This window comes from Manis javanica, chromosome 1 (genome assembly GCF_040802235.1).
Source record: "Manis javanica isolate MJ-LG chromosome 1, MJ_LKY, whole genome shotgun sequence".
NCBI lineage: Eukaryota > Metazoa > Chordata > Mammalia > Pholidota > Manidae > Manis > Manis javanica.
In genome coordinates, this window is record NC_133156.1 from 62406025 (window position 1) to 62432556 (window position 26532).

Genomic DNA, 26532 nt, shown 5'->3' on the forward strand with positions numbered 1-26532 from the left:
TTCAGATATAAGGAACTGTCTTTTTTTCCATGATGAGAGGTGTTTCTTTTTGAAAATAATGATGAATTTGATTTACTGCCTGAAATATCACAGTAATGGAATTCAAATGTAACTGTAAAATATATTAACTTTAATTTATTAATGGCCTATAAATCAGGGCAATATGCAGCTCTAGGCAGAGGCAATTTCATATTTGCATTCTTATCAGTTTTCTTCCAAACTATCTCTTTTAATTGGGTAAAAATGTATAATTTCCTGAAACTACTGGGAATATATGTACCTTTATGACTAATAAATTCTGTAATTTCCCAGTTTCTATATAATATTTTGAAAAATAAATCTTGACAATCTTCCATTCAATGTGAAATATAAACTTTATTTTGAGAAACTCTGCTTTTTGTACAAATAATGCTGAATTTTGTAATATTTGGGAAGACCGTTTTTTTCTGTTTTGAATTGAAAATACTTGGAAGTTCAGCCTTTGGAATCTGTTGTAAAAAGTTAAAAATCAGCCTATTGTGAGATTTTGGGACACTCTAGAAGCAGAACCCTTGATTGCTTGTTGTACAGGATCTGTGTAGAAATGTGATTATTTGTACTATTATTAATTCTCAGAGTTTTGTCAGAACACTATTCTGAACTCAAATATCTTGTTGAAATGTAGTTTTTTCCTGTATCCTTTTATCATAAACTGTGTCAACCCATACTGGTCTTTATTGAAAGTAGATGTATCTGTAACTCCAGGATACTAATTTCCTCTAGCCTATTACTTTTTCATTTAAAAATTCTCCATTATTACTTCACATTAAAGTCTTTGTTGTTTTGTTCATAAAATTTCCAGGTTGGATTCAACACTGGCTTTGTTGGTCCTTGGGGAGGCTGCCAAATTAAACATGGCCTGCTTGAAAGCCTTAATGGAACTAATGAAACATTTTCTTTTAAGCATTCTGTCTGTTCAGAATCAGGTAATAATATATTGTTCATTTGGGTGTGCAAAAGATGTGAATAGAAACAATTTATTTTTGTTGCCATTTAAATTGTGTTTCCTATTAGGGCTTATTATGAGCATAACTTCGTAATAATAATTTAAATCAATATGAAAGTAAATGCACATTGACTGTATATTCCAGTACAGATATAGATTTAATTGTAGAGATATAGAAATAGATTATACACATACACACACATATATGAGAGACTTTAAATTTTATTAACAAACTTGAGATCCTATAGTCATATATTGTTTAGTTTCCTCTTTTAAAAAAGCTGAAAATATAAAAACATTTTCAATGTCATTAAGTATTATTAAGATTTACATATTAGTGTGCATGAAATAATTTAACCATATAACCAGTTAATTACAAATTATGTTGAACTGCTATTCGCATACATAAAATCTTTATCTGCATTTATGACTATTTCCTTAAAATAGATTCATAAAATTAAATTACTGAGTGATAAACTATGAACTTTCTTTTAACATTCTTAGGGCAGATGTCCAAATTCCTTTCCAGAAGATTCAACGTTCTTGCTTTCCTATGAAAAATGTATAAAAGTGCCACATACAAGAACTTAGCTTTATATAAAAAAGATTCTTTTACAATATGTTATGGGAAATAGCATCTCATTGGGTTATTTACACTCCACTTATTACTAAGGAAATTGAAAAGTTTTATTCTTTGTATGCTTCTTAGTTATTTGTATTTTTTGTTCTTTGAACTAGGTTTTATGCAATCTACCCATGGTAAACCTGTTTTTAATAATACATTTTAGAAATATTAGTTTATGGTCTTTTAAAAAGTCTATAAAATTTGAAAATATTTCTTACAAGTACATTATATAGTTCTTGATTATGACAGAACATATTTGATATATAATAGCTATTTTCTCATCGTAGGAAGAAACTTGCAAGGTAAATGATTTTTCCTGGGCCTGGAATGTAGTCTATTTATACACAACAAATCTTGCAGAAATCTGCTTGTATGCGGCCACTTCTAACTTGCGAAAAACGGCTTTTGTTGGTTTCTGTGACTGTAGAAGTTTACAAAAAGATAATTTACACATGGACAAATCAGAAGAACCACCAGAATTGAGGGAAACAAGTATTTCAGGTCTTTTGGAATATTTCTCTTCAAAAATGTCAGATAACTGTAAGTAAATTATTTTTCAACTTGATGAGAAATCTTTTTCAAATGTCCCTGTGTGTATGTAGTAATAAGCCTTGTACAAAAAGCTAACTTGCTACAAATTTAGGAAGACTATTTCGTAACATGGAACTCTTTCATCAGTAATTTAAAAACCACTGAAATATAGCCAGTTGATTTATGATTCAAATTATGTTCCTTGAAAACAAAAGATGACCTTAGGAGAATTTATGAAATGCATACAGTTTGTCTTATTCTTTTCAGCATAATGGCTTCTACATCCATCTTCTCCATTTTCTCTAGGCATGTACTGCTTCTCTTGTTTTTTTTCCCTGCCCGAAGGATATCTCTTTAATCATTCAAATATTATAGTTCATTCTTCACATATGACATCTTTTACTCCACCAAATCTTACCTGTCTTATGTCTCAAGACTAAAGGCCATTTTGCCGCTATGTTAATGGGGGCTATTAGAATAAAAAAGTTTTATTTTTAAAATAGTACTGTAGGGGCAATATTAATTCAAAGGTGTCCTTTTAGGTTGTCTAGAACTTTTCTTTATGAATATTACTGAAGTCTACATATTATTATAGTCTGTTATGTATATGACTGTCACTTCCATTACAAGATAATTGAGACTAGACAATCATGTCTGAATTATATTTGTATAAACACAGCATCTGACTATAATGTTTAACACATTGTAGGTGGGCAGTTAATAATAGAGGATTTTTTCTGTAATTATACCTATCACTGAATTCCAAATATAATCACAAGTTTTTGAAAGTACGGAAGGAGGCAGGGTATTGTCTTTTTAAGAACCATAATTCACTGATTTGGGATAAATTATGCTTGAACATAATTTTAAAAAATAAGACCTTATGAATTTCATCCTCAAAAACTTGTTCACTATTTTTAAATTACTTGCAATATACTTTTGGTTTCATGAGTAGATTGGAACCTATCATTTCTGAGTGCAATTTGCTTGACCTTTCCCCATTTGGGGGAAGATTGTACTTAGTTTTATTACTGCCAATTTTAAACAGATTTTTAGTCTTTAGTATGCCAATTGTATTTTCCCATGTTTACAATATTGATAAAATGAAGATGTATTCACTTCTTTTGCTGTTCACACTCAAGTATTTAAAATGGTCAGAAATCTTCCTATATAATAATTCAGAATATGATTTTTAAACTGCTCCTAAACAGATTCATCTACAAATTTTAGGACTACAACTTTTTTGTCTAGCTATGTAGAATTAATTCTTTCTGTCTTCTTTCATTATTCTGTACAGTGATGGGTCCAGAAGATCGGGAGGAGCTTCACTCCCAGAAGCCCCTCGGCCTCCATCTGGTCATGACCCCTGAGCACAGGCATAACCTCATGATGAGGGGGTTGCGTTTTTCTGTGATACCCATGTTTATTTTCCTTCTCAGCAGTAGGATTTTTTCCCAGCCAGTTGATTTCATTATATTCATTTGCTCATTGTTGATCTTTTCGTGGATTTCTGTCTTCTCCTGAGACTCTATTTTGATGGCACAGGCACAGAATTTCGGTGAACTCTTGGAAGAGATTTTTTTCTTTCTCATCACCTACAGCTTTATGTTGCTTAGCCTCCTGGACAACACACCCAAGGTCTTTCTAGCTCAAATATTATTCTTTCTCCCTATATTTGTTTCTCTGTCAACAGCAGACCTATTGAGAATTTTATTGGCATTTATGTGAGCTTTCTTCCTTCTGAACAATGCTCCTACACATTACAGAATTGTCTGTGAGCTTGAACTTGCCAAACATGTACTCATCCATGGTCATTGTTTTCTCATCTTTATACATCTGAATTAACACACTTGTTTCTGTGTGGTTTGAATTCAATACCAAGGGAAGAGTATGTCATCTAAGAAACAGCCAATTCTGATTATTTTCCTATGTGTCCATAGGTGAGATAGCCACCTGGATACCTGTACTATAAATGGTAATTTCATGAAGGTCGATACTTTTATTTAATTACTTGTCATTGAATAGGTCCTGTAGGAGTTGCTGAATCTCATTGCACCAAACGCTAGACACTGTTATGGACCAAAGAGCCTTCTCTACAGATCACATGGTGTCAGCATTTTGTTCTTTAACTGATTTTATAAGAGGGTTAGGAGGCAATCCCTAACAGACTGAATTCTGGAAGGAGGTGACCTTTGTACATTCACAAGTGATGTAGAAGCAGTGGATATTTCTTTTACTTTCTCTTAGGTCCTTCTTATGCTTACACTTGAACTCATCAATAAAATAGTTAACCAGCATTTTGTCAATGTTTTCTCAAGCCATGTGGGCAAATAAATATCCCTAGTTGTGGAATACCTTGAAAGATTTGATCCACAATAAAGATGATAGACATATTGCCATCTCCACAGTCAAAAGTGAATACATTTTCTATGACATCAAACTTCTTGTACAAGTCACAAATAATACATAGTGGTATTTGTCTCATTAATGATAACCAAGTATGTATACCTTTGATACATACAACATCTTTGTGTTTTCTTGTGGGAAATGTTTGAAGTAAGTTCATAACTGGTTAAAGACACTCAAGAATGTGAGAACATTCTTCAATTACATTCACCTTTGTCAGAACCAGAGAATGTGCCTCCTCTGGACACAAACTTCTGGTTTTCTTCTGATATTTGTACTAGATTTTTGGATTTCCATGATCAATCACTACCATGAAAAACCATTACTTCATATGACAGCAGAAATACACAGTCAAATATTTCACCAAATCATAGCACTTAAAAACTATGTTGATGTGATTCATTCTGACTTCATTCTTGGCAGCATCACTCATCCTGCTGCACTTCCCACTTGGGAAAGGTATTTTGCCTGGGTGGTTCTGCGTGCATGATCACCGGTTATGATCACCCGTTCTTCCAGACCACGAAAGTGTTGTCGTCCGCGCAGGCCTTGTTAACATGATCGCTGGAAAGGACAGCTCTGTCTTTTTGAAAAGTGATATAAAGAACCTGGAGCTGCAGCTTTATTTAATTGAAAATGCTTTTTTTCTGATGATTTTACTCACTGAGTAAGTAATATTTTCTTTAGAGTGAAAGAATCAGTTCTGGAGTCACTGGATTTGTATTTTAATTCTGTCACTTGTATCTTGGAATCCTAGGTCAAATTATTTAATCCTGCTGACTTCACTTACTTACCTGACAATTATGATAAAAATTCATACATAGTGCTTTTTGTGAGAAAAAGCTATGGAAACATATGAACAGTTGGTATAGTACCTGTGCATAGTAAAGGGCCAATAAATGTTAGTAGGGGTTATGGCTTTTCATGTATGGCAGTGTTGGTGTATGAGGAAACATCAGTAAGGGAGGATATTTTTCTAGAATAAATTTTTCTGTAAATTTTTCTAAGATTTACAGTGAGAAAATGTTTTTCTCAAAGCTTATTTCTATGTATACTTTATATTCTGGTAAGTCTATTTTATTTATATTTATATGTAATGATATAAATGGCATTGAAAATCACTTTAAAATGATATCAATAGCCTTTTTTTTCTTTTTTTCTTAACTTATCATTGAAATATAATCTTTTTTTTTATTAGGGTGTCTTTGATATACAATCTTACGAAGGTTTCACATGAGCAAAATTGTGGTTACTACATTCACCCATATTATCAAATCCCCCCCCCACACTCATTGCAGTCATTGTCCATCAGCGTAGGAGGTTACTATAGAGTCACTACTTGTCTTTTCTGTCCTATACTGCCTTCCCTGTTATCCCCCTACATTATGTGTGCTAACCATAATGCCCTTTAATCCCCTTCTCCCTCCTTCCCCAAACCCCTCCCCTTTGGTAACCGCTAGTCTCTTAGAGTCTGTGAGTCTGCTGCTGTTTTGTTCCTTCAGTTTTGCTTTGTTATAATACTCCACAAATGAGTGAAATTATTTGGTATTTGTCTTTCTGCACCTGGCTTACTTCACTGAGCATAATATCCTCTAGCTCTATCCATATTGTTGCAAATGGTAGGATTTGTTTTCTTCTTATGGCTGAATAATATTCCATTGTCTATATGTACCACAGCTTCTTTATTCACTCATCTACTGAGTGGACACTTAGGTTGCTTCCATATCTTGGCTATTGTAAATAGTGCTGTGATAAACATAGGGGTGCATATGTCTTTTTGAATCTATGATCTTGATTTCTTTGGGTAAATTCCTAGGAGCGGAATTCCTGGTCAAATGGTTATTTCTGATTTTAGTGTTTTGGGGAACCTCCATATTGCTTTCCACAAGGATTGAACTAATTTACATTCCCATCAGCAGTGTAGGAGGGTTCCCCTTTCTCCAGATCCTCACCAGCATTTGTTGTTGTTTGTCTTTTGGATGTTGGCCATCCTAACTGGTGTGAGGTGATATCTCATTGTGGTTTTAATTTGCATTTCCCTGATGATTAGCAATGCAGAACATCTTTTCATGTGCCTGTTGGCCATCTGAATTTCTTCTTTGGAGAAGTGTCTGTTCAGATCCTCTGCCCATTTTTTAATAGGGTTATTTGCTTTTTGGGTGTTAAGGCATATAAGTTCTTTATACATTTTGGATGTTAACCCCTTATTGGATATGTCATTTATGAATATATTCTCCAATACTGTAGGACAACTTTTTGTTCTACTAATGGTGTCCTTTGCTGTGCAGAAGCTTTTTAGTTTGATGTACACCAATTTGTTCATTTTTGCTTTTGTTTCCCTTGCCCAAGGAGATATGTTCACAAAGAAGTTGCTCATGTGTATATTCAAGATATTTTTTCCTGTGTTTTCTTCTAAGAGTTTTATGGTTTCATGACTTATATTCAGGTCTTTGATACATTTTGAGTTTACTTTTGTATATGGAGTTAGACAGTAATCCAGTTTCATTCTCTTACACGTAGTGGTCCAGTTTTGCCAACACCAGCTGTTGAAGAGGCTCTTATTTCCCCACTGTAGATCCATGGCTCCTTTATCATATATTAATTGGCCATATATGCTCGGGTTTATAGATGGGCTCTCTATTCTGTTCCATTGATCTATGGGTCTGTTCTTGTGCCAGTACCAAATTGTCTTGATTACTATGGCTTTGTAGTAGAGCTTGAAGTCAGGGAGCGTAATCCCCCCAGCTTTATTCTTCATTCTCAGAATTGCTTTGGCTACTCGGGGTCTCTGGTGGTTACATATGAATTTTAGAACTATTTGTTCTAGTTTGTTGAAGAATGCTGTTGGTATTTTGATAGGGGTTGCATTGAATCTGTAGATTGCTTAGGCAGGATGGCCATTTTGACAATATTAATTATTTCTATCCATGAACACGGGCTGTATTTCTAATTATTGGTGTCTTCTTTGATTTCTCTCATGAGTGTCTTGTAGTTTTCAGGGTATAGGTCTTTCACTTCCTTGGTTAGGTTTATTCCTAGGTATTTTATTCTTTAAATGCAATTGTAAATGGAATTGTTTTCCTGATTTCTCTTTCTGCTAGTTCATCGTTAGTGTATAGGAATGCAACAGATTTCTGTGTGTTAATTTTGTATCCTGCAACTTTGCTGAATTCCGTTATTAGTTCTAGTAGTCTTAGGGTGGGTTCTTTAGGTTTTTTTATGTACAATATCATGTTGTCTATAAACAGTGACAGTTTAACTTCTTCCTTTCCAATCTGGATGCCTTTTATTTTTTTTTGTTCATATCAATAGGCTTTTTGTGGGCAAGTCAAACAGTATTCTTATGGACCATTTTTGTATAAAGCATTTAATATAAAGGAACATTTTGAATTGTGGTTTTGTGAAGGCAATAATGAGTTTTATAAAGATATTTTCTTGTTATCTGATCTGATATGGGAGTATAATGACTTTTATAATGATAATTGCTGGTAATCTGATCTTGAAGAATCTAGAGGAATGGATGGCTATTTAGCATGCCCCTTTTACATTCTAAGACTTTGTGTCACACAAGCTTTTCAGGTGTCTATTCTAGAGTGAAGTCTCTGGCCAGTGACTTTGGTGTTTTTGATTGAGTAGATATTTCTTTGTATGCTTCTAAATGTCAACCATGCATTTAATGTTTGGTTGAAACTCAAGGCTTCTGACTTATATTGTTCCCTTGTGGAGGACCATCTACAGACCTCCTACATGGCCTGAATTGTGTCCCCCACCCCCCCAAATTTATATGTTGAAACCATAATCTCCATGTGACTGTGTTTGGAGATAAGGTCTGCAAGAAGGTAATTAAATGTCATGTAATTAAATATCACATAATTAAAGGTCATGGTGGTGGGGTCTTTATATGATAGAATTAGCGTTTTTACAAGAAAAGACACCAGAGAGCTCACTCTCTCCACTATGTGAGGACACAGGGAGATGGCAGCCACCAAAATGTCAGGAAGAGAGCCCTCACCATTAACAGAATCATCTGGCACCTTGCTCTTGGACATGCCAGCCTCCAGAACAGTGAGAAAATAAATTTCTGTTGTTTAAAAACACCCTGTCTATGGTATTTTGTTATGTCAGCCCAAGCCAACTAACATTCCTCCCAGTAGTGTTGAGCTGTAGGCAGGTTTGTATATGCTCAAGTGCCTAAGTAAATCCTTATTTGAAACACAGATTTTTACAGCATAGTCCCTAGAAGAAAGGATTTTTAGATGGAAAGATAGGAGGGAAGGTGATAAAAATTAGCTTCTTTAAACATGCAGAATTTGTGCTTGATGCCTGTTAACATTCTTATTTTTCACACTTTGTTTTTTCCTGATAGGTCATAGAGGATAATAATAGTTAACAATTATTGAGTTCTTATTAAGTGTCAGGAACTATTCTAAGCACTTAACACTGCATCACTAACTCATTACAGCTCATAACAACAAGACTACTTTGTTAATATTCACATTATCTCCATTTTATAGATGAGGAAACTGAGGCACTGGAATTTTATTTGTCCAAGGAAATATAGTTAGTAAATGGTACATCTGAGACTTAACATAAGTATCTGCCTTCAGAGTCCATACTGGTAACTATCTCAGTATACAGAGCTAACTAGGTTAGTTGACCTACTGAATGCAATTTTTGAAAAAATTTGCATACTGAAAATGTGAAAAAAGTGACTTTAACAAATTCTCTCTGACATTCATTATCCTACAGCACTGTTGGTAGAGCATTTTTACAGACTTTGCATCATGTGGGGTCCTTCCTTCCACTATAAATTCCTGGGCCTTGTTATAGAACTTTGGATCAAAACCCCTAAAAGTGGAGTCCAGGAAGGTATATTACTAAACCACTCTGACATAGGTTGAAAAAACCTGGTCTATAAATTTAGCTCTTGAGCAGGGTGGTAAATGTCCTAATCATAGAGGAAAACACCTCTCCTGTTGCAGACCTTTATGCAACCAACCAGTTAGTATTTATATCAGATGATTTATATATAACTTCACAAAGAGGGAAACACAGCCTTTTCTTGTACATTATATTTGCAATGCCATCTTCTGTGTTCCTACTTTGGTTTTCAGAGTGCTAAAATGATAATTTTTAACAAGCCTTGATTATTTAGAATCTGTGTTGTGAAAGTAGAACTGTGTGGGAATAAAAACTTATTTATGGAAATGGTGTATTCTGTAAGAAAACAATAGGCACTGATACAGTGTCTCAAATAAGAAAAAGATAATGATAGGAACAAAAAATACCATAGAATAGTAAAAATCTCATCGATCATGTAGTTCTCATCCAAAGTACAAATCTCATCTTGATCGTTTTCAAACAGCACATAGTCATATTCTCCTTAAAAATCAACAGAGATATGAAACTCCCTATCTCCCCAAACAAGTCATTCCACTTTTGAACACTGTGAAAGACTCTTCCTTATATTACAATGAAATTTATCCTTCCATATCTTCCAAAATTCAGCTTATGATTTGCCTCCTGGAGGCAATCAAAAAAAGTATATTCCATTTCCCACATGAAAGCCCTTCAAATATTCACAGATAATTGCACTGGTCCTCTTTCTCTACCTCTCTACTCTGCCATCCTCTCCCATCTCTTTGCTTTATGCCAGGTTCCTGGGGGGTAGCTTTTTGTGTTATTTGAAAAACGTATTTCCAATACAGTTTATAAATAACTTCTTAAGTCTGCTGAAAGCTTGTTGTGTTGTTAACTTTTTCTGAATTTGTAATAGTTTTTTCCAGTGTCATGATGTAAAGACATGTGAGACAAGTATTTTTCCAGTCAGTGTTGTCTATTACTGAAAAAATAATTATGACATTCTTCCTTTCATTCTTTTGTTAAGGATTATTTTATTAAACTGGTTCTCTAATGATAGCAATGAATAGAATATATGTCACAGTTGTAAAATAAATTTGCATGCTTTATTTTAATTTAGGAAAAAACATTAGCACAGAGCAATAATTCCTTTTTGAAAAGTAAGTGCAAGTTAATTGGAATCTTAGAACCAACTGAAACCTTTAATGCTATGATATTAAATCTTCAGTATACCTCTTACCTTGGTGAAGGTTACTCAGAAAAATATTCAGTAATAAGATTGTGTTTATTATATGTGGAAAAAAATTTAATTCCTTTAAGAATCCACACACTTGCTAGTGATAGAATTCAGGCAATATTCATAATTCATAATTGTGTGTTGACAAGTTTAATAGTACCACAGATTATATTATATATGTGTAAGGAAGTTAATAAAATGTATCTGCCTTTTTATTTTTAAAAAAATTTATTTCATTTTATTGTGGGTAAAGCACTTAACATGAGAGTTATCTTATTGAAATTTTAAGTGTACAGTACATTAGTGTTGATTATAGGTACTGTGTTAGTATTGTATAGTAGATCTCTGGAGCTTATTCATTATGCTTGACTGAAACTTTATGCCCATTGATCAGTTACTCCCAATTTCTCCTTTCCCTCACCTCCTGGAAACCACATTCCATGCTTTGATTTTATGAAATGACTACTTTAGACACCTCATATAAGTGAGATCATGCAGTCTTTTTTTGTAATTGTTTGGCATAACATCCTCAAGGTTCTTCTGCGTTGTGGCATATGGCAGAATTTCCTTCATTTTTAAGGCTGAAGAGTCCTCCATTGTAGGTATGCATCGCATTTTCATTATCTGCTCATCTCTTGATGGATGTTTAGGTTTTTTCCACATCTTGGTTGTTGTGAACAGTGCTGCAATGAACATAGGATTGCTACTATCTCTTTGAGATCCTGATTTCAATTCTTTTGGCTGTGTAGTCAGAAGTGAGATTGCTGGATCATACGGTAATTCTATTCTTAACTTTTTGAGGAACCTCAAACTGTTTTACATAGCAGCTGTGTCATTTTGCCTTCCTACTGACAATGTGCAAGGGTTCCAGTTTTTCTCCATTTTAGCCCACACTTGTTGTCTTTTTATTTTATTTTTTTGATACTGGCCATCCTGTCAAGATATGAGGTTTTACTGTAGTTTTGATTTGCATTTCCCTGGATTCATGACCTTAAGCATTTTTTTCATACACTTGTTGGCCATTTGTATATCTATTCAAGTCCTTCATTTATACACTGTTCTCTTCATCTTGGTGAACATCTTTATGAGAGTTATTTTAAATTCTCTATCAGGTGAATCATATAATTTTGTTTCAGTAGGATCTGTTTCTGGAGATTTATGTTGTTTCTTTGTTTAGAGCATCTTTGCCTGATTGTTCAGTGGAGATATTCCCAAGAATCAATGTTTTCCTTTGACTCTTAATGGAGTTCTGTATGTGATCAACATTAATTTCAACATCATTTAAAAATTATCAGAAAATCCACAGGCCTTTTGAGTGAAATTATACTTTTATAAAATGTGTACAGCACTTAAGGAAGGTTGTTACATAAACTAATAAGAATATCCAATAAGTGTAGCTTCTGACATAAGTTCATTCAATTAAGATTGGTATTTTTAGGAAGTTGTAGTCCAACATGAGAATTTCTATTTCCCCTCTCATTTAATTAGTCAGATTATGTTTTATGTCCACTAGCAACAGGAATGGAACCCTTGTGATTGGTTTAAACAATTCAAGTATTATCCCCTTGGCTCTTCTGAAATTTATAACTGCCCAATACCTAAACAAGATTATAATCCCTTTATTATGAATGGAGAAAGAAGGAACCACTTATGTGTAGGCAGCCAATGAAGTCACAGAATTTGAAACACACATTTATTAGAAACTATATCATTTTTAAGCTTCACGTCTTTATATAGGTGCACATTCAGCACTCCTGCATTGCAAGGATATTGGCACTGGTCTGTGTGATATAAAAACTACAATCAGTACTATTGGTAACATAGATTGATGAATATAGATTTGACTCTCAGAAGATACAGGTGTGTGATTTACTAAGCATTTCTCTACCTGAGTATTTACATCAGAAGCTGTTGTAGCTAATTTCTAAGCCTATGGTTTTTCACTGGATTGCTTTTTTTTAATGTAATTACTAGAAATTTTGAAACCAGTTAGATGACTAACTAATGAGCTCTGGCTTCATGTTAATTATAAAATTGCAAAAATTAGCAACTACAAAAAAAGTTTTAAAAATCTTTTTGCAGTAATCATCTTTTACTCCAAGATAAATTATATTATTTCTCAGTTCTTAATGCAGGATATGTTTGGAGATTTATCTTTCACATATTCTCAGGTATGCTATCTCTGGGTTTAGCCTATGTCATTTAGAAATATTCTTATATTTTAAAAATAAAAAATTCAGAAATCATCAATCCAAAGATCTGCATGCAGTTTTCCTGCCTTCTTCTGTATGTATATTTGTAGGTGAATAGCTCATCTGGCTTGGCATATCATTTTTCATTTCTTTCTGTCATCCCTTTAAAAAAATCCATAATTTTCACAAAAGATATCATTGACCTCACAATTTCTCTGAAAGCCTAGTGCATCTGAAACACTCTCTCAGCTTGTTAATACAGGCAACATGTACCACTTAATGCAGCCAAATGTCACTCCTTGAAAATCAAGCTCAATTGTGAAAAATGATCAATTCTGTCAGTTGTATGAGATAAAAAGATCTAGCAGAATATTGAGTTGATATCATGATACTGACAGCATAAAATGTACCTATTTGTTCTTTTGTAGGCAAGTACAAAGAATATTATATGGTTTAAGGAACAAATAGATAACACAGTTCAACTGAAAAAGGGCATCAGGTATTTTCTCTGCCTCTCATATTTCTATATGCTACATGCTGCGGAACATATGATATATATATATGGAACAGAAAACCTAAGTTACTAACTTTTGCAAGTCTCAACCCTATACCTTTAATCTTCTGTAAAACATCAACTCCCTGCTTGTATGTCACCTTATATTTCTCTGAAGTTCATAAAACTTTGCTCTCCTTTAGGTCAGGGAATGTATTTTAGCCTTTATTGCATCATCTGACATTACCTAACACATTGCCTTGCTCAGAGTGGGCACTCAATAAACAAGTGAACAACGGAAAGGAAATGGACACTGTAATGAGATCTTATTATGAAATGACATTTTCAATTCACAATGGTTATTAAACTGCATCCTTATACATTATGTGTATAAGTGTTCAATTTACTCTAATTCTTTTTTTTAAAGAAATGCTTAGCACCAGTTCTTCTCAGTCCAGAAGAGAGGAGTTAGTTGTCCATTTACTTACTCATTATTATGGCAATATATACAACCTTTATGTGCACCATTCTGCATTAATGACTCATGAAGCACCAAAGAAATAGAAGAACAATTTTGATAAACTTCGGTGTGCTATGGCTAGGGAAAATAGGGGACTCAATTTGTAGTTTGTAGAGTCTATTTTGCTTAAGGCAGAATTTGGAGAAGGGAAGAAGATGTGAGGAGTAAGGAGGGTGAGGGCTAAATGAACATGAAAAATTCAGAGGCCATCATGGAAATCAGCTAATCTGAGATGGATTCTTGGTTTTGGGATAAAAAGTTTGATGTATGTAATCTCAAATGCTTTGGATTTCAAGATGAATCTGTATTTGTTTTTAAACATTGGAAGTTTTTAGTAGCACTTGACAAAACTTTCATGTGAAGAAGATGCATTTATCATCAGACTATATAGACTTACTAAGCAGACACATTCTACTCTCATTTTGAACACTGGAAATTCTATTAGTTCACTAAAGGCATGATTTGTTGCAGTAATTATGGATTCCTACCTCAAAAATTTCATCGATTTATATGTAGAAACTATTCTCTAATATCTCCACAACAAGAGGTTTATTTACAGAAAAACTAACAGCATTTAATTTGTATGGCATTTTACCACATAGGACCCTTCCAAAGTTCTAGGAAGGACACTAGGAATATCTTTTAATGGGAAAATGTCTTTAAACTTTGCAAATGTAAGAAATTTAGATAGTGTTTGAAAAAGAGGGGCTCAAAATTATATAAGCTTTAGTTCTTATAAAGTTAAAGTCTGCCCACACATAGGTTAAACTACCTTAAATACTGACAACTTATAATCCACTACATATTAACATTATTCTTTACAGAATCCACTAAGTGTTCTATCAAGTTTATATGTATTGAATTAAACTAAATAATTGTCAGCCTGTTAGGTAACTGAGGAAAAACCTTTCATTGTGTTAAGGATAATTATAGTTAGCAAAAACAGTCATAACTAGAGTTGAAGAGTAATTTAATAGAGCTATTATTGAAATTATTTCTGAATCTTAATGAATATATCTTTTCCTTTGCAAAATATTAAATTGGTTGCTGGTCCCAACCCTTATCATTATAAATGATTTATTTTGGGTATCCTCACAGGGAAAAGTAATAAGATGTGTATTAATATAAAAGAATTTTTTTTATACAATAGAAGGGCTCTTGACATATTGCCATAGGTCAATGTCTATGTTATATACTTATGTGCACATACACAGTCAGAATATATATAGCACTAGTGTATGATTAGAATGCACTGGGAAAATTAAACTCAAAATATCATGTTGAGGAAAAAATTTGGGGAATAGTTTCTATAATTCAAAATGTATTCATTTTCAATTCCCAAACTTGTGATGAGAATACTTAAAATAGGCCACTTTATCTTCTTAATGAAGGTACATGTACAGGTCCTAAGTATAATACTAACAGATCAAATTCAGCAGTGTATTAAAAGAATAATATGCCATATTTATATTGTTGACTCTAGGAATCCAAGGAAATTTCAATATTAGGAAATCTAAATCTCTCATAATTCTCTAAGGAAAAAGGAGTTACTCCTAAAAGATACCATAATGGAACTGATTAAACTAAAATCACTGTTTTTAAGAAGAGATAAAGCAAAACAGGATTAAAACTAGAAGGATCAGAGTACTTTCTAAATTGATGAGTATCAGAAACCAAAATCAATGTGATTCTTAAGAATGAAAAACCAAAGATAAGTCCATTTAAGTAAAAGATCAAGATTTTTATAGTAATTCCTGATAATTTGCTACATTCTGGATGTCCTTCCATTATGATTAGAGAAAAAGAAAAAAAGATGTCTAATATTGGAAAAGCATTCATGGTGATCTGAATGTATATTTTGAATACCCACAAGTATAAAAAAATATTAGCACTAATTAAAGTGGCTAGAGATAAGAAACACCACATTACTGCCAACAACTTTCCTACACACCAGCAATGACTAAATAGAAAAATAATGCACAAAAAATTCCACTGACAACAGCATTAAAACACCTAGATTCCAAGGCACGTGTGCTATATAAAGAGATAACCCTAAAACTTTAAAGACATGAGAGAGGACTTGAAATAAATGAATATAAACTTTGGCATTTTAAAGATTAAGATTCACCTAAATTAATCTATAAATTAAATATTATTCCAATAAAATTGTCAAAAGAATAGAAGTTGACAAGTTAATTCTATAGACACTCTGGAAGAAAATAATAAAGAAAACTTAGATAAAATAATGGGAAGTTTCTTAACCATAAAACAACAGTAATTCTGTTTGTATTATACTAGTAAAGTAATCTATTAGTCTCTCTGGATTAATAGATTTTCATAACAGATTATAAAGATTTTATATATCTGTATTGTATCTATTAATATGGTATACACTTCTGCCATATTTTTTGTGTAGAAGGTGCACTGTAAAAGAATTTTTTGGTATTGCTTTTATAAGGACTATTAAAGTGCTCTCATTATACAGGCATATACTGAAAACGTTTTAAAGTATCTCTGTATAATTAAGCCCATTATTTTGTATGTGCAATTAGACTACACTATATTCTGGAATCAATAGGAAATCAGAAAAACTGGAGATACAGTCATATTCTACTAGAAATTATGAAGTACATTTAATAACAAATAATGGTTCTGCATTTTAGTGAACACTGAACACTAGCAAGCAAATCATGAAATAAAAAAAAAGGTGAATAAATTCCTGAACAACAAACCACAGTACAAAGCATACAGCAATATGATCCTTTTAAAGGAATTTCAATATCATTCTTACTGTCAGAGTATCTTGCTGAATATTAGTACCCAGCCAAACTTAGGGAGAGAGCCTAATAGAAAGTTGCATTTCAATACATTTCTTACCTACTTAATATGCTGCAAAATGAAAATAAGTACCATAATAGTTTTTAATTTTTATCCTCAAATCCCAGAGGCATTATTATCTTCAAAGTTGAATAAATCATGATCCCAAAATTTGAAAATTCCTTACCCCTGCAGCAATCCAGAAGACTGTCTTCTTTGTCAACTTTCACTATCTTAGGACCTGGGTCACTAGAGTCAGACAGCACTTGTCCTTAGTACTATTAAGAATATCTCTAATTTCATTCTTAAAATGATTCCATTACTATTTTTTACTTTACTTCACTCCTGTGACATTTAACACACTCCAACTTTATATTTTAGGGTTCTTCCTTTATTGCACTCCTTTCAAAATTTGAAGCTAGCATTTATTCCTCTCATTCTTCCCTCCATATGTCTTATTTATTGACACATCTAAGGATAGAAGTTTGCTGGTTAGTTTGGTGGGTAGTTAACTCTCTTAACAATTTCTGTTATATGTTGCCATGTTTCTTTACTAGCCCAGTGCTCTGACAATACTTGTCTCATCATTATTTCATTCCTTTTTCAGTCATACAATTTTTGCATTAGATAGGCGAAAATGTCACTCATTTGTAAGGATGCAAACTATTTATGGTTTTATTATCTTGTTTAATGAGGAACAGGGAGACTTTTATTGGCTTAGACATGTCATCAAGATCCTGTCTTCTTACATCTTTCTGCTCTGACTTCTCGGGATATTAGATTTCCATTTTCATTCCTATGCTTGTTCTCTCTTTATTAAAAGATGTTGTTATAGCTCTAGACATCACAGACTCACATAGCATAGCAAGGCGAGGAGAAGGAGAAGGCATGATACTGGCTGTCTTCTAGAGCCTGTCCACCTTACTATAAAACAAAAGATTTCCCAGGAGCACTCCAGAAGACTAGCCCATGTGTGAAATTGATATGACTGGATACGCTGGTTACCACTAGCTCCAAGGAAGGCTGGAAAAGCAAATGTCCAAAGAGGGAGGCATTTTTGATGGTCCATGAGAATTCCTTCCCACTATCTGGGTATAAAACAGGATTCTGTTTTTAAGGATAGGGAAATTTGTGGCTAGTAGGTAGACAGCTATGTACAGTAATGTGTTTATTTTAAAAATTAGAAAAGATAGCATCAGAATCATTCTAAGCACCTCTGGTTTTTGGCTGTTTCTCATTTGTATCAAGAATGTTTTGGACACATATAAAATCTTGGCATGCATTTGCATAAGAGTGTGTGTGTGTGTTTGTATATATGTATGTTTGGAAATATGGTGTCTATGCTGACATTTGATGACATGGAAAATAATGGATTATCAATAAATTATGTGTTGATGAGTAAATACACATTAAATTTTTTAAGTTAGGCAAATACCACACACCATAACTACACATAGCACATGAATAATACCACATGAATTAAAGCCTTTAAGATATCTAAAAGAAAATACAGCATAGTACCTTTATAATTTTCAAGAAGGAAACTGTTTCAAAAACAAAAGAAAAATCATAAATCATAAAATATGTGATTGGAAAATAACTACACAAAAGTGTACAACATCTAAGAATAAAAAATGAGAAGTTAAAAGTAAAAATTGGGAAATATGAATATTCCATACATAGATGAAATAATGATGATAATAATAATAACAATAAGTATCCCTTGTTACTACTATTGCTCTCCTCAGCTTTCAGTATGGTTTCAGAATTTGTTAGGTGGCCATAACTGGACCAAGAACTTGAACTCAACCTGTGTTTCTGTCTCTGCACTGGTCCCCTTCCCTTGTGATTACCCTGTGGTCCCTTGTGCCACAGGTTGACCTGTAGGTCAGTAGTTTGGGACATTAAACATAGTTTTCCAAAGCTACAGCCTTGCTCTCAGAAAATGTCTGTAGGCTCCAGCTTGAAATGACTTGGTCAAATCTCTAGGATGCTGCCAGATACCTTCCTCTTTCTCTTTCACATGAGTATTTCAAGGTGGGTCTGAGAGGGGTTAGAACTGGACATGTTGCCAGGAAACTGACCCTGAGCTTGGCCCTTAGAGACTGCAGGGAGTGGAGTGAGGAGCAGCTTCAGGTGCTCTTTCCACCCTTCCATTACTGCAGCCTTGAGCTGGGTGGCAGCCCAGAGTCCTTGGGACTACAGGGGAAGCACCAGAGAATAGTTTCAACACAGAACATATGAGAAAATCTGGAAATTTAAAGTACGAGGTGAAGGAAGAAGAGTCTCTGTGGTTAAATATTGTGGGTCTGCTCACTGACACATCCATTTTGCAAACCTTGGAGAGGAGTTGTGTTTTGTGATCTAAGATGGCTTTATATCCAACAAACATGGGAAAAGCTAACCATTTTCTTCCCAGTTAACACGGTTGCAGCAAACAAAGCTTAACCTGCAAAGACTGCAGAAAATAGCTATTTATTGTAGAGCAAGACATGGTCTTCTGAATCTATAAGAGGATCTTCATAAAGCCCAAAGTAATCAGGATGAACAGTTACCATGACTCTTGAAAATTAACCATGACTCTTGCTATTTTTCTCAAGAAGTTTTGCTTTCATTCCTAGGAGTGAATCTTAATCTAGCTCTGTACATATTTAAACTAAAAGATTCCTACTGTCTCTCTCTGTTTATTCCCTGGTATGGTTGCTACTAGTCCTTTTGATTGGAACAGGCTAAAAGAACATGCTGGACTTTTCAGTCAGATGCCTTTGACTTTAAAAAGTCCTTATCTGTTCAAATAAAGGAGCAGAGAATCTCCTGGAAACATTCCTCACATTTTTAAAGCATACATATGAAGATGGATCCCGTTTGATCCACTGGCCTAAAATCCATCTGTAGCTGAATATAGTGGAATATAGTGGAGTATAGTGGAAAAAGGCCAACAAACTAGAAATGTGGTTATTTCTGACAGTATTTATGGTGCTAAAGTATATTCCAATGTGCCATTTTAAAAAGCCAATTCTTGTAATAATATGTCTCAGAAGAGAAATAAAAAATAAGATGGACTTTTGGCTTCCTATCCAAATTAATTAAGAAGCAAGTGTGTATACATTAATGAAAATAACTCATTAGGTACTTGTAACTTCATTTGTTATACTGGTCAAAATTATATTAAGATCCTTCAAGGTGCTTCAGATTGATTTTTTTTTTCATTTAATCTGGTCCAGAAATGAATACTAATACTTCCCTCTTCACCTCTCACATCCATCACGAGCAACCTGGTAATATGTTAATGGGTACAGAAATCTCTAATCTAATACATCCTTCCTGTGTTCGGTCCAGATGTTCCTAAGGTTTTGGGTGAATAGTTATTTCAATTTTAAAAGATATCCCTAAGTAGCTCCTTTCTGGAAGGAATAATAGAAGGCCCCCAAATGGGATGAGGGGTGAGAGATTTTGGTAAGAGGAGGAGGGAAGCAGCACCAAAATGGCTCAGTTGATGTTCACTGGAATGGACTTGGTGTCAGAAATTTGGGAAGAGTCTCAGGTCAGTTGTAAAATTCTGGATGACATTAGGCAGCTTGTTTTATTTCTTAGAATCTTAGTTTCTTCAAGATTATATATTTTTAAAAGAGTTTTTGCATGTAATGTGCTTACAAACATAAAGTTATTATTCATTTTTAAAACAATTTCCAAAAGGATCTTTGTTATTTTCTTTTTTTCTTTGTTGCCACTTTTGTATGAAAACATAAGGATTAACTACAGTTATATCTTGGAGATGCCACAGGTTCAGTTCCATATCCGCATATGCCTCAGTAAAGTGAATGTCACAATATAGCAAGTCTAATAAATTTTTTGGCTTCCCAGTGCATATAAAAGTGATGTTTGCATTATACTGTAGTCTAGTAAGTGTGCAATAGCATTATGTCTAAAAACATAATGTACATGCCTCAGTTAAAAAATACTTTATTGCTAAAGAATGCTAACCATCATCTGAGCTTTCAGTGAGTTGAAATCTTTTTGCTGGTGGAGGGTCCTGCCTCACTGATGACAGCTACTAAGTGGTCAAGGTGGTGTTTGCTGAAGGTTGGGTTGGCTGGGGAAAGTTTCTAAAATAAGACAACAATGAAGTTTGCTACATGGATTATTCTTTTCAGGAACAATTTCTCTGTAACATACGATGCTGTTTGACGGTATTTTTTCCACAGTGGAACTTCTTTCAAAATTGGAGTCGGTCTTCTGAAACCCTGTCACTGCTTTACCAATTCAGTTTATGTAGTAATCTAAGTCTTTGTTGGCATTTCAATAATATAACTGGATTAGGAATAACTTTACCAGCAGTAGATTTCATTTCCTCTGTTTCTTTTTTTTTTGGTATCATTAATATACAATCACATGAGCAACATTGTGGTTACTAGATTCCCCCCATTATCAAGTCCTCACCACATACCCCATTGCAGTCACTGTCCATCAGCATAGTAAGATGCTATAGAGTCACTACTTGTCTCCTCTATGCTCTACTGCCTTTCCTGTGCTCCCACTATGTTATGTGTGCTAATCATAATGCCTCTTATTCCCCTTCTCCCTCCCTTCCCACCCACCCTTCCCAGTCCCTTTCCCTTTGGTAACTGTTAGTCTATTCTTGGGTTCTGTGAGTCTGCTGCTGTTTTGTTCCTACAGTTTTTGCTTTGTTCTTATTCTCCACAGATGAGTGAAATAATTTGGTACTTGTCTTTCTCCACCTGGCCTATTTCACTGAGCATACTACCCTCTAGATCCATCTATGTTGTTGCAAATGGTAGGATTTGTTTCTTTCTTATGGCTGAATAATACTCCATTGTGTATATGTACCACATCTTCTTTATCCATTCATCTACTTATGGACACTTAAGTTGCTTTGATATCTTGGCTATTGTAAATAGTGTTGCAGTAAACATAGGGTGCATATGTCTTTTTGAGACTGGGAAACTGCATTCTTGGAGTGAATTCCTAGGAGTGGAATTCCTGGGTCAAATGGTATTTCTATTTTTAGTTTTTTGAGGAACCTCCATACTGCTTTCCACAATGGTTGGACTAATTTACATTCCCACCAGCAATGTAGGAGGGTTCCCCTTTCTCCACATCCTCACTAACATTTGTTGTTGTTTGTCTTTGGGTGGTGGCCATCCTAACTGGTGTGAGGTGATACCTCATTGTGGTTTTAATCTGCATTTCTCTGATGATTAGCGATGTGGAGCATCTTTTCATGTGCCTGTTGGCCATCTGAAATTCTTCTTTGGAGAAGTGTCTGTTCAGATCCTCTGCCCATTTTTTAAATTGGATTATTCGCTTTTTGTTTGTTGAGGCATGTGAGTTCTTTATATATTTTTGATGTCAACCTCTTATTGGATACGTCATTTGTGAACATATTTTCCCATAATATAGAATGCCTTTCTGTTCTACTGATGGTGTCCTTAGCTGTACAGAAGTTTCTTAGTTTGATATAGTCCCACTTGTTCATTTTTGCTTTTGTTTTCCTTACCCATGGAGATATGTTCACGAAGAAGTTGCTCATGTTTATATTCAAGAGAGTTTTGCATATGTTTTCTTCCAAGAGTTTTATGGTTTCATGACTTATATTCAGGTCTTTGATATATTTTGAGTTTACTTTTGTGTATGGAGTTAGACAGTAATCCAGTTTCATTCTTTTGCATATAGCTGTCCAGTTTTGCCAACACCAGCTATTGAAGAGGCTGTCATTCCCTATTGTATGTCCATAGCTCCTTTATCATATATTAAATGACCATATATGCTTGAGTTACAATGTGGACTCTGTATGCTGTTCCATTGGTCTATGGGTCTGTTCTTGTGCCAGCACCAAATTGTCTTGATTACTATGGCTTTGTAGTAGAGCTTGAAGTTGGGAAGCATAATCCTCCAGCTTTATTCTTCCTTCTCAGGATTGCTTTGGCTATTCAGGGTCTTTTGTAGTTCCATATGAATTTTAGAACTATTTGTTCCAGTTTGATGAGGAATGCTTTTGGTCTTTTGATAAGAATTGCATTGCATCTGTAGATTGCTTTAGGCAGGATAGCCATTTTGACAATATTAATTCTTCCTACCCAAGATCATCGGATGCCATTTCCTCTATTTCTTTGATCATCCATGAGAAGCAACTCCTTGTCCTTTGAACTTTTACCATGAGATTGCAAATATTTGGTCACATCTTCAGGTTCCACTTCTAATTCTGGTTCTCTTACTATTTCCACCTCATCTGCAGTGAGTTCTTTCACTAGTCTTGAACCTTCCATCTGTAAAAAAGCAATTATCTGTGAAGTGTGATAAAATGAGGTATGCCTGTACTTCCATAGAAATAGTCCATATACCTTGGTGGTATTAATTTAGCTTAATGAAATTTAAAATAAATCCAGGAATCAGAAGTCTGGTATTTCTTTATAAGAATCACAATAGTTCTTGAAAAGCAAATGATCTTCTGGAGTTATAACTGAGAACCAAAGAAGAAAGAAGTTAATTATTTTTAGATTTCCATAATTGACTATGGAAAAGACCATAAAATTTAGGCAAGGTAATTTCTACTCAGTTCCTTAAATATTTGTTGATATTTTGGTATCCTATTTACCATGACATTTCAGTTAACTGCACCACACTAATAAAAGAATCAGCTGACTTTTGCTTTTTTGTTTTCTTTATCACCTGCAACAAACACTAGGTATATTCTTAATTCTTTGGTTCTCATTCATTTTTTCTGTTGGATATGTGTTTAATATGTGTAATAATCAAATATGATGATATGTGCAAGAAAACCCTTTGATCAATATTTAAGTGTGTGTGGGTATCTATATATATGTATATATACACACATGTATGTGTATAGTGATACATATGTCATTGTCATTATAACATTCTGAAAATAAAGGGTACCCTGGAATTCCTATTTATTCTTCTGTGCATCCAAAATATATCCCAAGTTTTTCTACCTATTTTGATACCTATTGTTATTTCCTATGAAGTTTGGATTCCCCAAGACTCCCCCAGGAATCTTGTACTCCATTCAGTCTGCCCTTTTGTCTGTTTTTCTAAACTAGTAAAGCTATTCTAGGTCCAAAGCCTTTGCATTTTCCATCCCTTCTGCTGGGAACACTTTTCCCTAGCTTCTTGGATGGTTAATTTTTTTATCCATCAGATCTTAGATTGAACACTACATCTTCATGGAGGTCTTTCTCTCCCTCTGTTTATAGTAGTTTCTTCCGCTGTTCTTTCTTGAACACATTACTCTTGTATACGATTTCCTAACATTCATTATGAAGTGGTGCTGTTCTGTTTATTTTCTTAGTATCTGTCTTTTCCCTTTAGAATTAAGTGTCTCTAGAGCAGTCACACTGTCTTTTTCTTTGGTACATAGAACAGTGGTTGACACATAGCAGTGGCTCAAATATTTGTTAAATGGCTTACTGACTTATTCTTGGTTTCTTGGCATTGATGCAATTTCTTCTATTCTAAATGGCATTTCATAAAGATGATGTTTTCAGCTACATCTTATATTCAGGTTACCTTTCAATAATACATTTGATTCTGCCAAGTTATATTTGTCAAAACTGTAAAGGTTGTATTCATTTACACTCATGTTACTGAATATCTAGATGGGCAATCACATACACTGAATATGTGAAATCTAAATATCTAGATGGGCAATTAAAGGCTTCCAAGGAGTTCAAACACTAAAATAAAGTATTACTGCAAAGGAAGGATCATAGTATTCATTTTCAAATGGCATAGTTTCTTAATAATTTTTTAAGATTTATTAAGAATGTTTTTTGCTTTAGCTTTGTTTTTTCCTAGGATACTGTCTGCTTAGCTGCAGACAGAGACACATTTTCTCTCAGTATATTTAAAGTAACATCTTTAATAGCTGCCACAGGGTCACTCAAAGCAGAACGGAAGAGTGCCTTATGCTACAGCTTGTTCCCTGGATGCGGAGTTTCACAGCAAGCATGCTTCTCAGCAAATGTCTAGATGTGCATATTTTAAAATGTGTTCTACCTTTTATGACAGATGTAGCACATCCCATCTGTCTTTATAAAGTTTTTTTTCTTCATTAACTGTCAGTCAATTGGATGTAAGATTCTCCCTACAAACTGTTTGTAAGCAATACTTCACTATAGTTTAAATCAACAGGTGAACAGCTCACTTTAATCACCAATGACATCTAAAAAGGTTTGTGAGTTTGAAGAACAGTTATCAGAATATGTTTTATGGATTCTTCACTGGTCGTGTGGATTCTAAAAGCAAACTATACTTAGTTTGATGATTCAACTATTGTAAGCAATAAAATATTGTTCCTCCATAAATAATAATTTAAAGTATATGAAAGAGTTGTGTGTACTTCTGTTAATCATTCTTTCTAATGTAAATAACTTGGGAGTCTATAAATAAATTTATAAATGGATTAGAATCCATCATATGTTTTATTTATCATATTGTCAAAAACTGCTTTTTTATTTCTAAGGCTCACAATTCCAGAATTATTAATTAAAAAACTCATAATTATTTCTCTACTCATATTGAGTTCAAGCCTAATTTGTCTGCTAGAGTCACAAATCTTTAATTTCACTTGAATTTTAGGTATATTTTTACAACAAGCTATAGGACACAGAAAATTAGATTCCCTTAGCCCCATCCTGCCACATTTTCCAAATAATATTTATCTCCTTTCTCCCCCAACTAGTTTTTCTACATAATCTCATTTCTGCAGTTCATTATTGTTTCAGTTTCCTGAGCTTAAACATTCACCTTCCCTGTCTACTTTATTCCTTCCTCCTCCTCCATAGCTAATCTTATTAGATCTTCTCCACAGTTAGGTTTGTCCTTCACTCTCCAACCTCTTGCTGTTCTTCACAGTAGAGAGCTAGAGTATCTCATGTAACTCCCATATTGGTTTCCCAGTTTATTGCTTGAACAGACATAACATTTCATTGAGCAAATATAATATTAGTCTTTTGCTCAAATACCTGCCACAAAATCTGACCCCATTTACCTTTAGTTATTTGACCTTACCCTTTTCTAACATGAACTCTCCACCTCAGCTCAGTTTGAGATCCTCGCTGTCATCCTTTGCCTTCTCTCTTAGAGCCACCTCTCTGCTGGCAGTCAGTGGGCCTGCTACCAGGTAGTGCATGGGCATCTTGCTGCCAGGTCCCTGAGCAGATGGGAGCCACTCCAGGACTGTGGTTGAACAGCAGAGCTGTGGCTTAGCATTGGAAGTACTTCTAGGTCTGTAAATCTTGGATCCATCATTAGGGGTGGAATGGGATTGGCTGTCACCAGGTCCCTGTGTATGTTCCTGCCAGGTCCATGGTAAATTCCTGGGCGGGAAAAACTGCCTCTGGACCATGGTGGGGTAAGGCTGGAGCCAGGTCACAGTGCTGCTTCAGGGTCCACAATAAGGCTGGCAGTCAGCGGGCCTGTTACCAAGGGCATCAGCAGGAGTGGGTCCTCCCAGGTCCTTTGGTGGATGGGGCTGTTGACAGGACTGTGGATAAGCAAGGCTGGATTAAGGTCACTGGGGGATAGGGATGCTCCAGGCCCACAGCTGGGACCATATCACTGTTGACAAGCCTTCCACCTGGGTCTGGGCTTGCCTTCTCAAAGTGGCCCTCCTCCATCTTGAGTTCCACTGGGGTTTCACAACCTCCTCCCTGGTAAAAAGACACTTTTGTTCATGTATGGCTGCCAAATTGTTGTCTCTGTGAGAGGGTGAGGGCTGGGGACTTCCTACTCCACCATATGATCTTCCATATCACCCCCTTTGTATAATTTCAAATATTGCAGTACACCAATTTTAACTAGTAAAGTTTTTATGATGGGAAAAT

General features: G+C 34.4%; 1 protein-coding gene across 1 annotated transcript in view; it reads left to right on the top strand.

The window, feature by feature from the left end:
- TMEM232 (transmembrane protein 232) overlaps positions 1–26532 on the top strand; it is a 228204-nt gene that overhangs the window by 77490 nt on the left and 124182 nt on the right. The window contains exons 10-11 of the mRNA XM_073233084.1: positions 842–965; positions 1898–2150. Coding sequence (XP_073089185.1) covers positions 842–965; positions 1898–2150 — 377 coding nt within the window. The remainder of the gene's footprint in view (positions 1–841; positions 966–1897; positions 2151–26532) is intronic.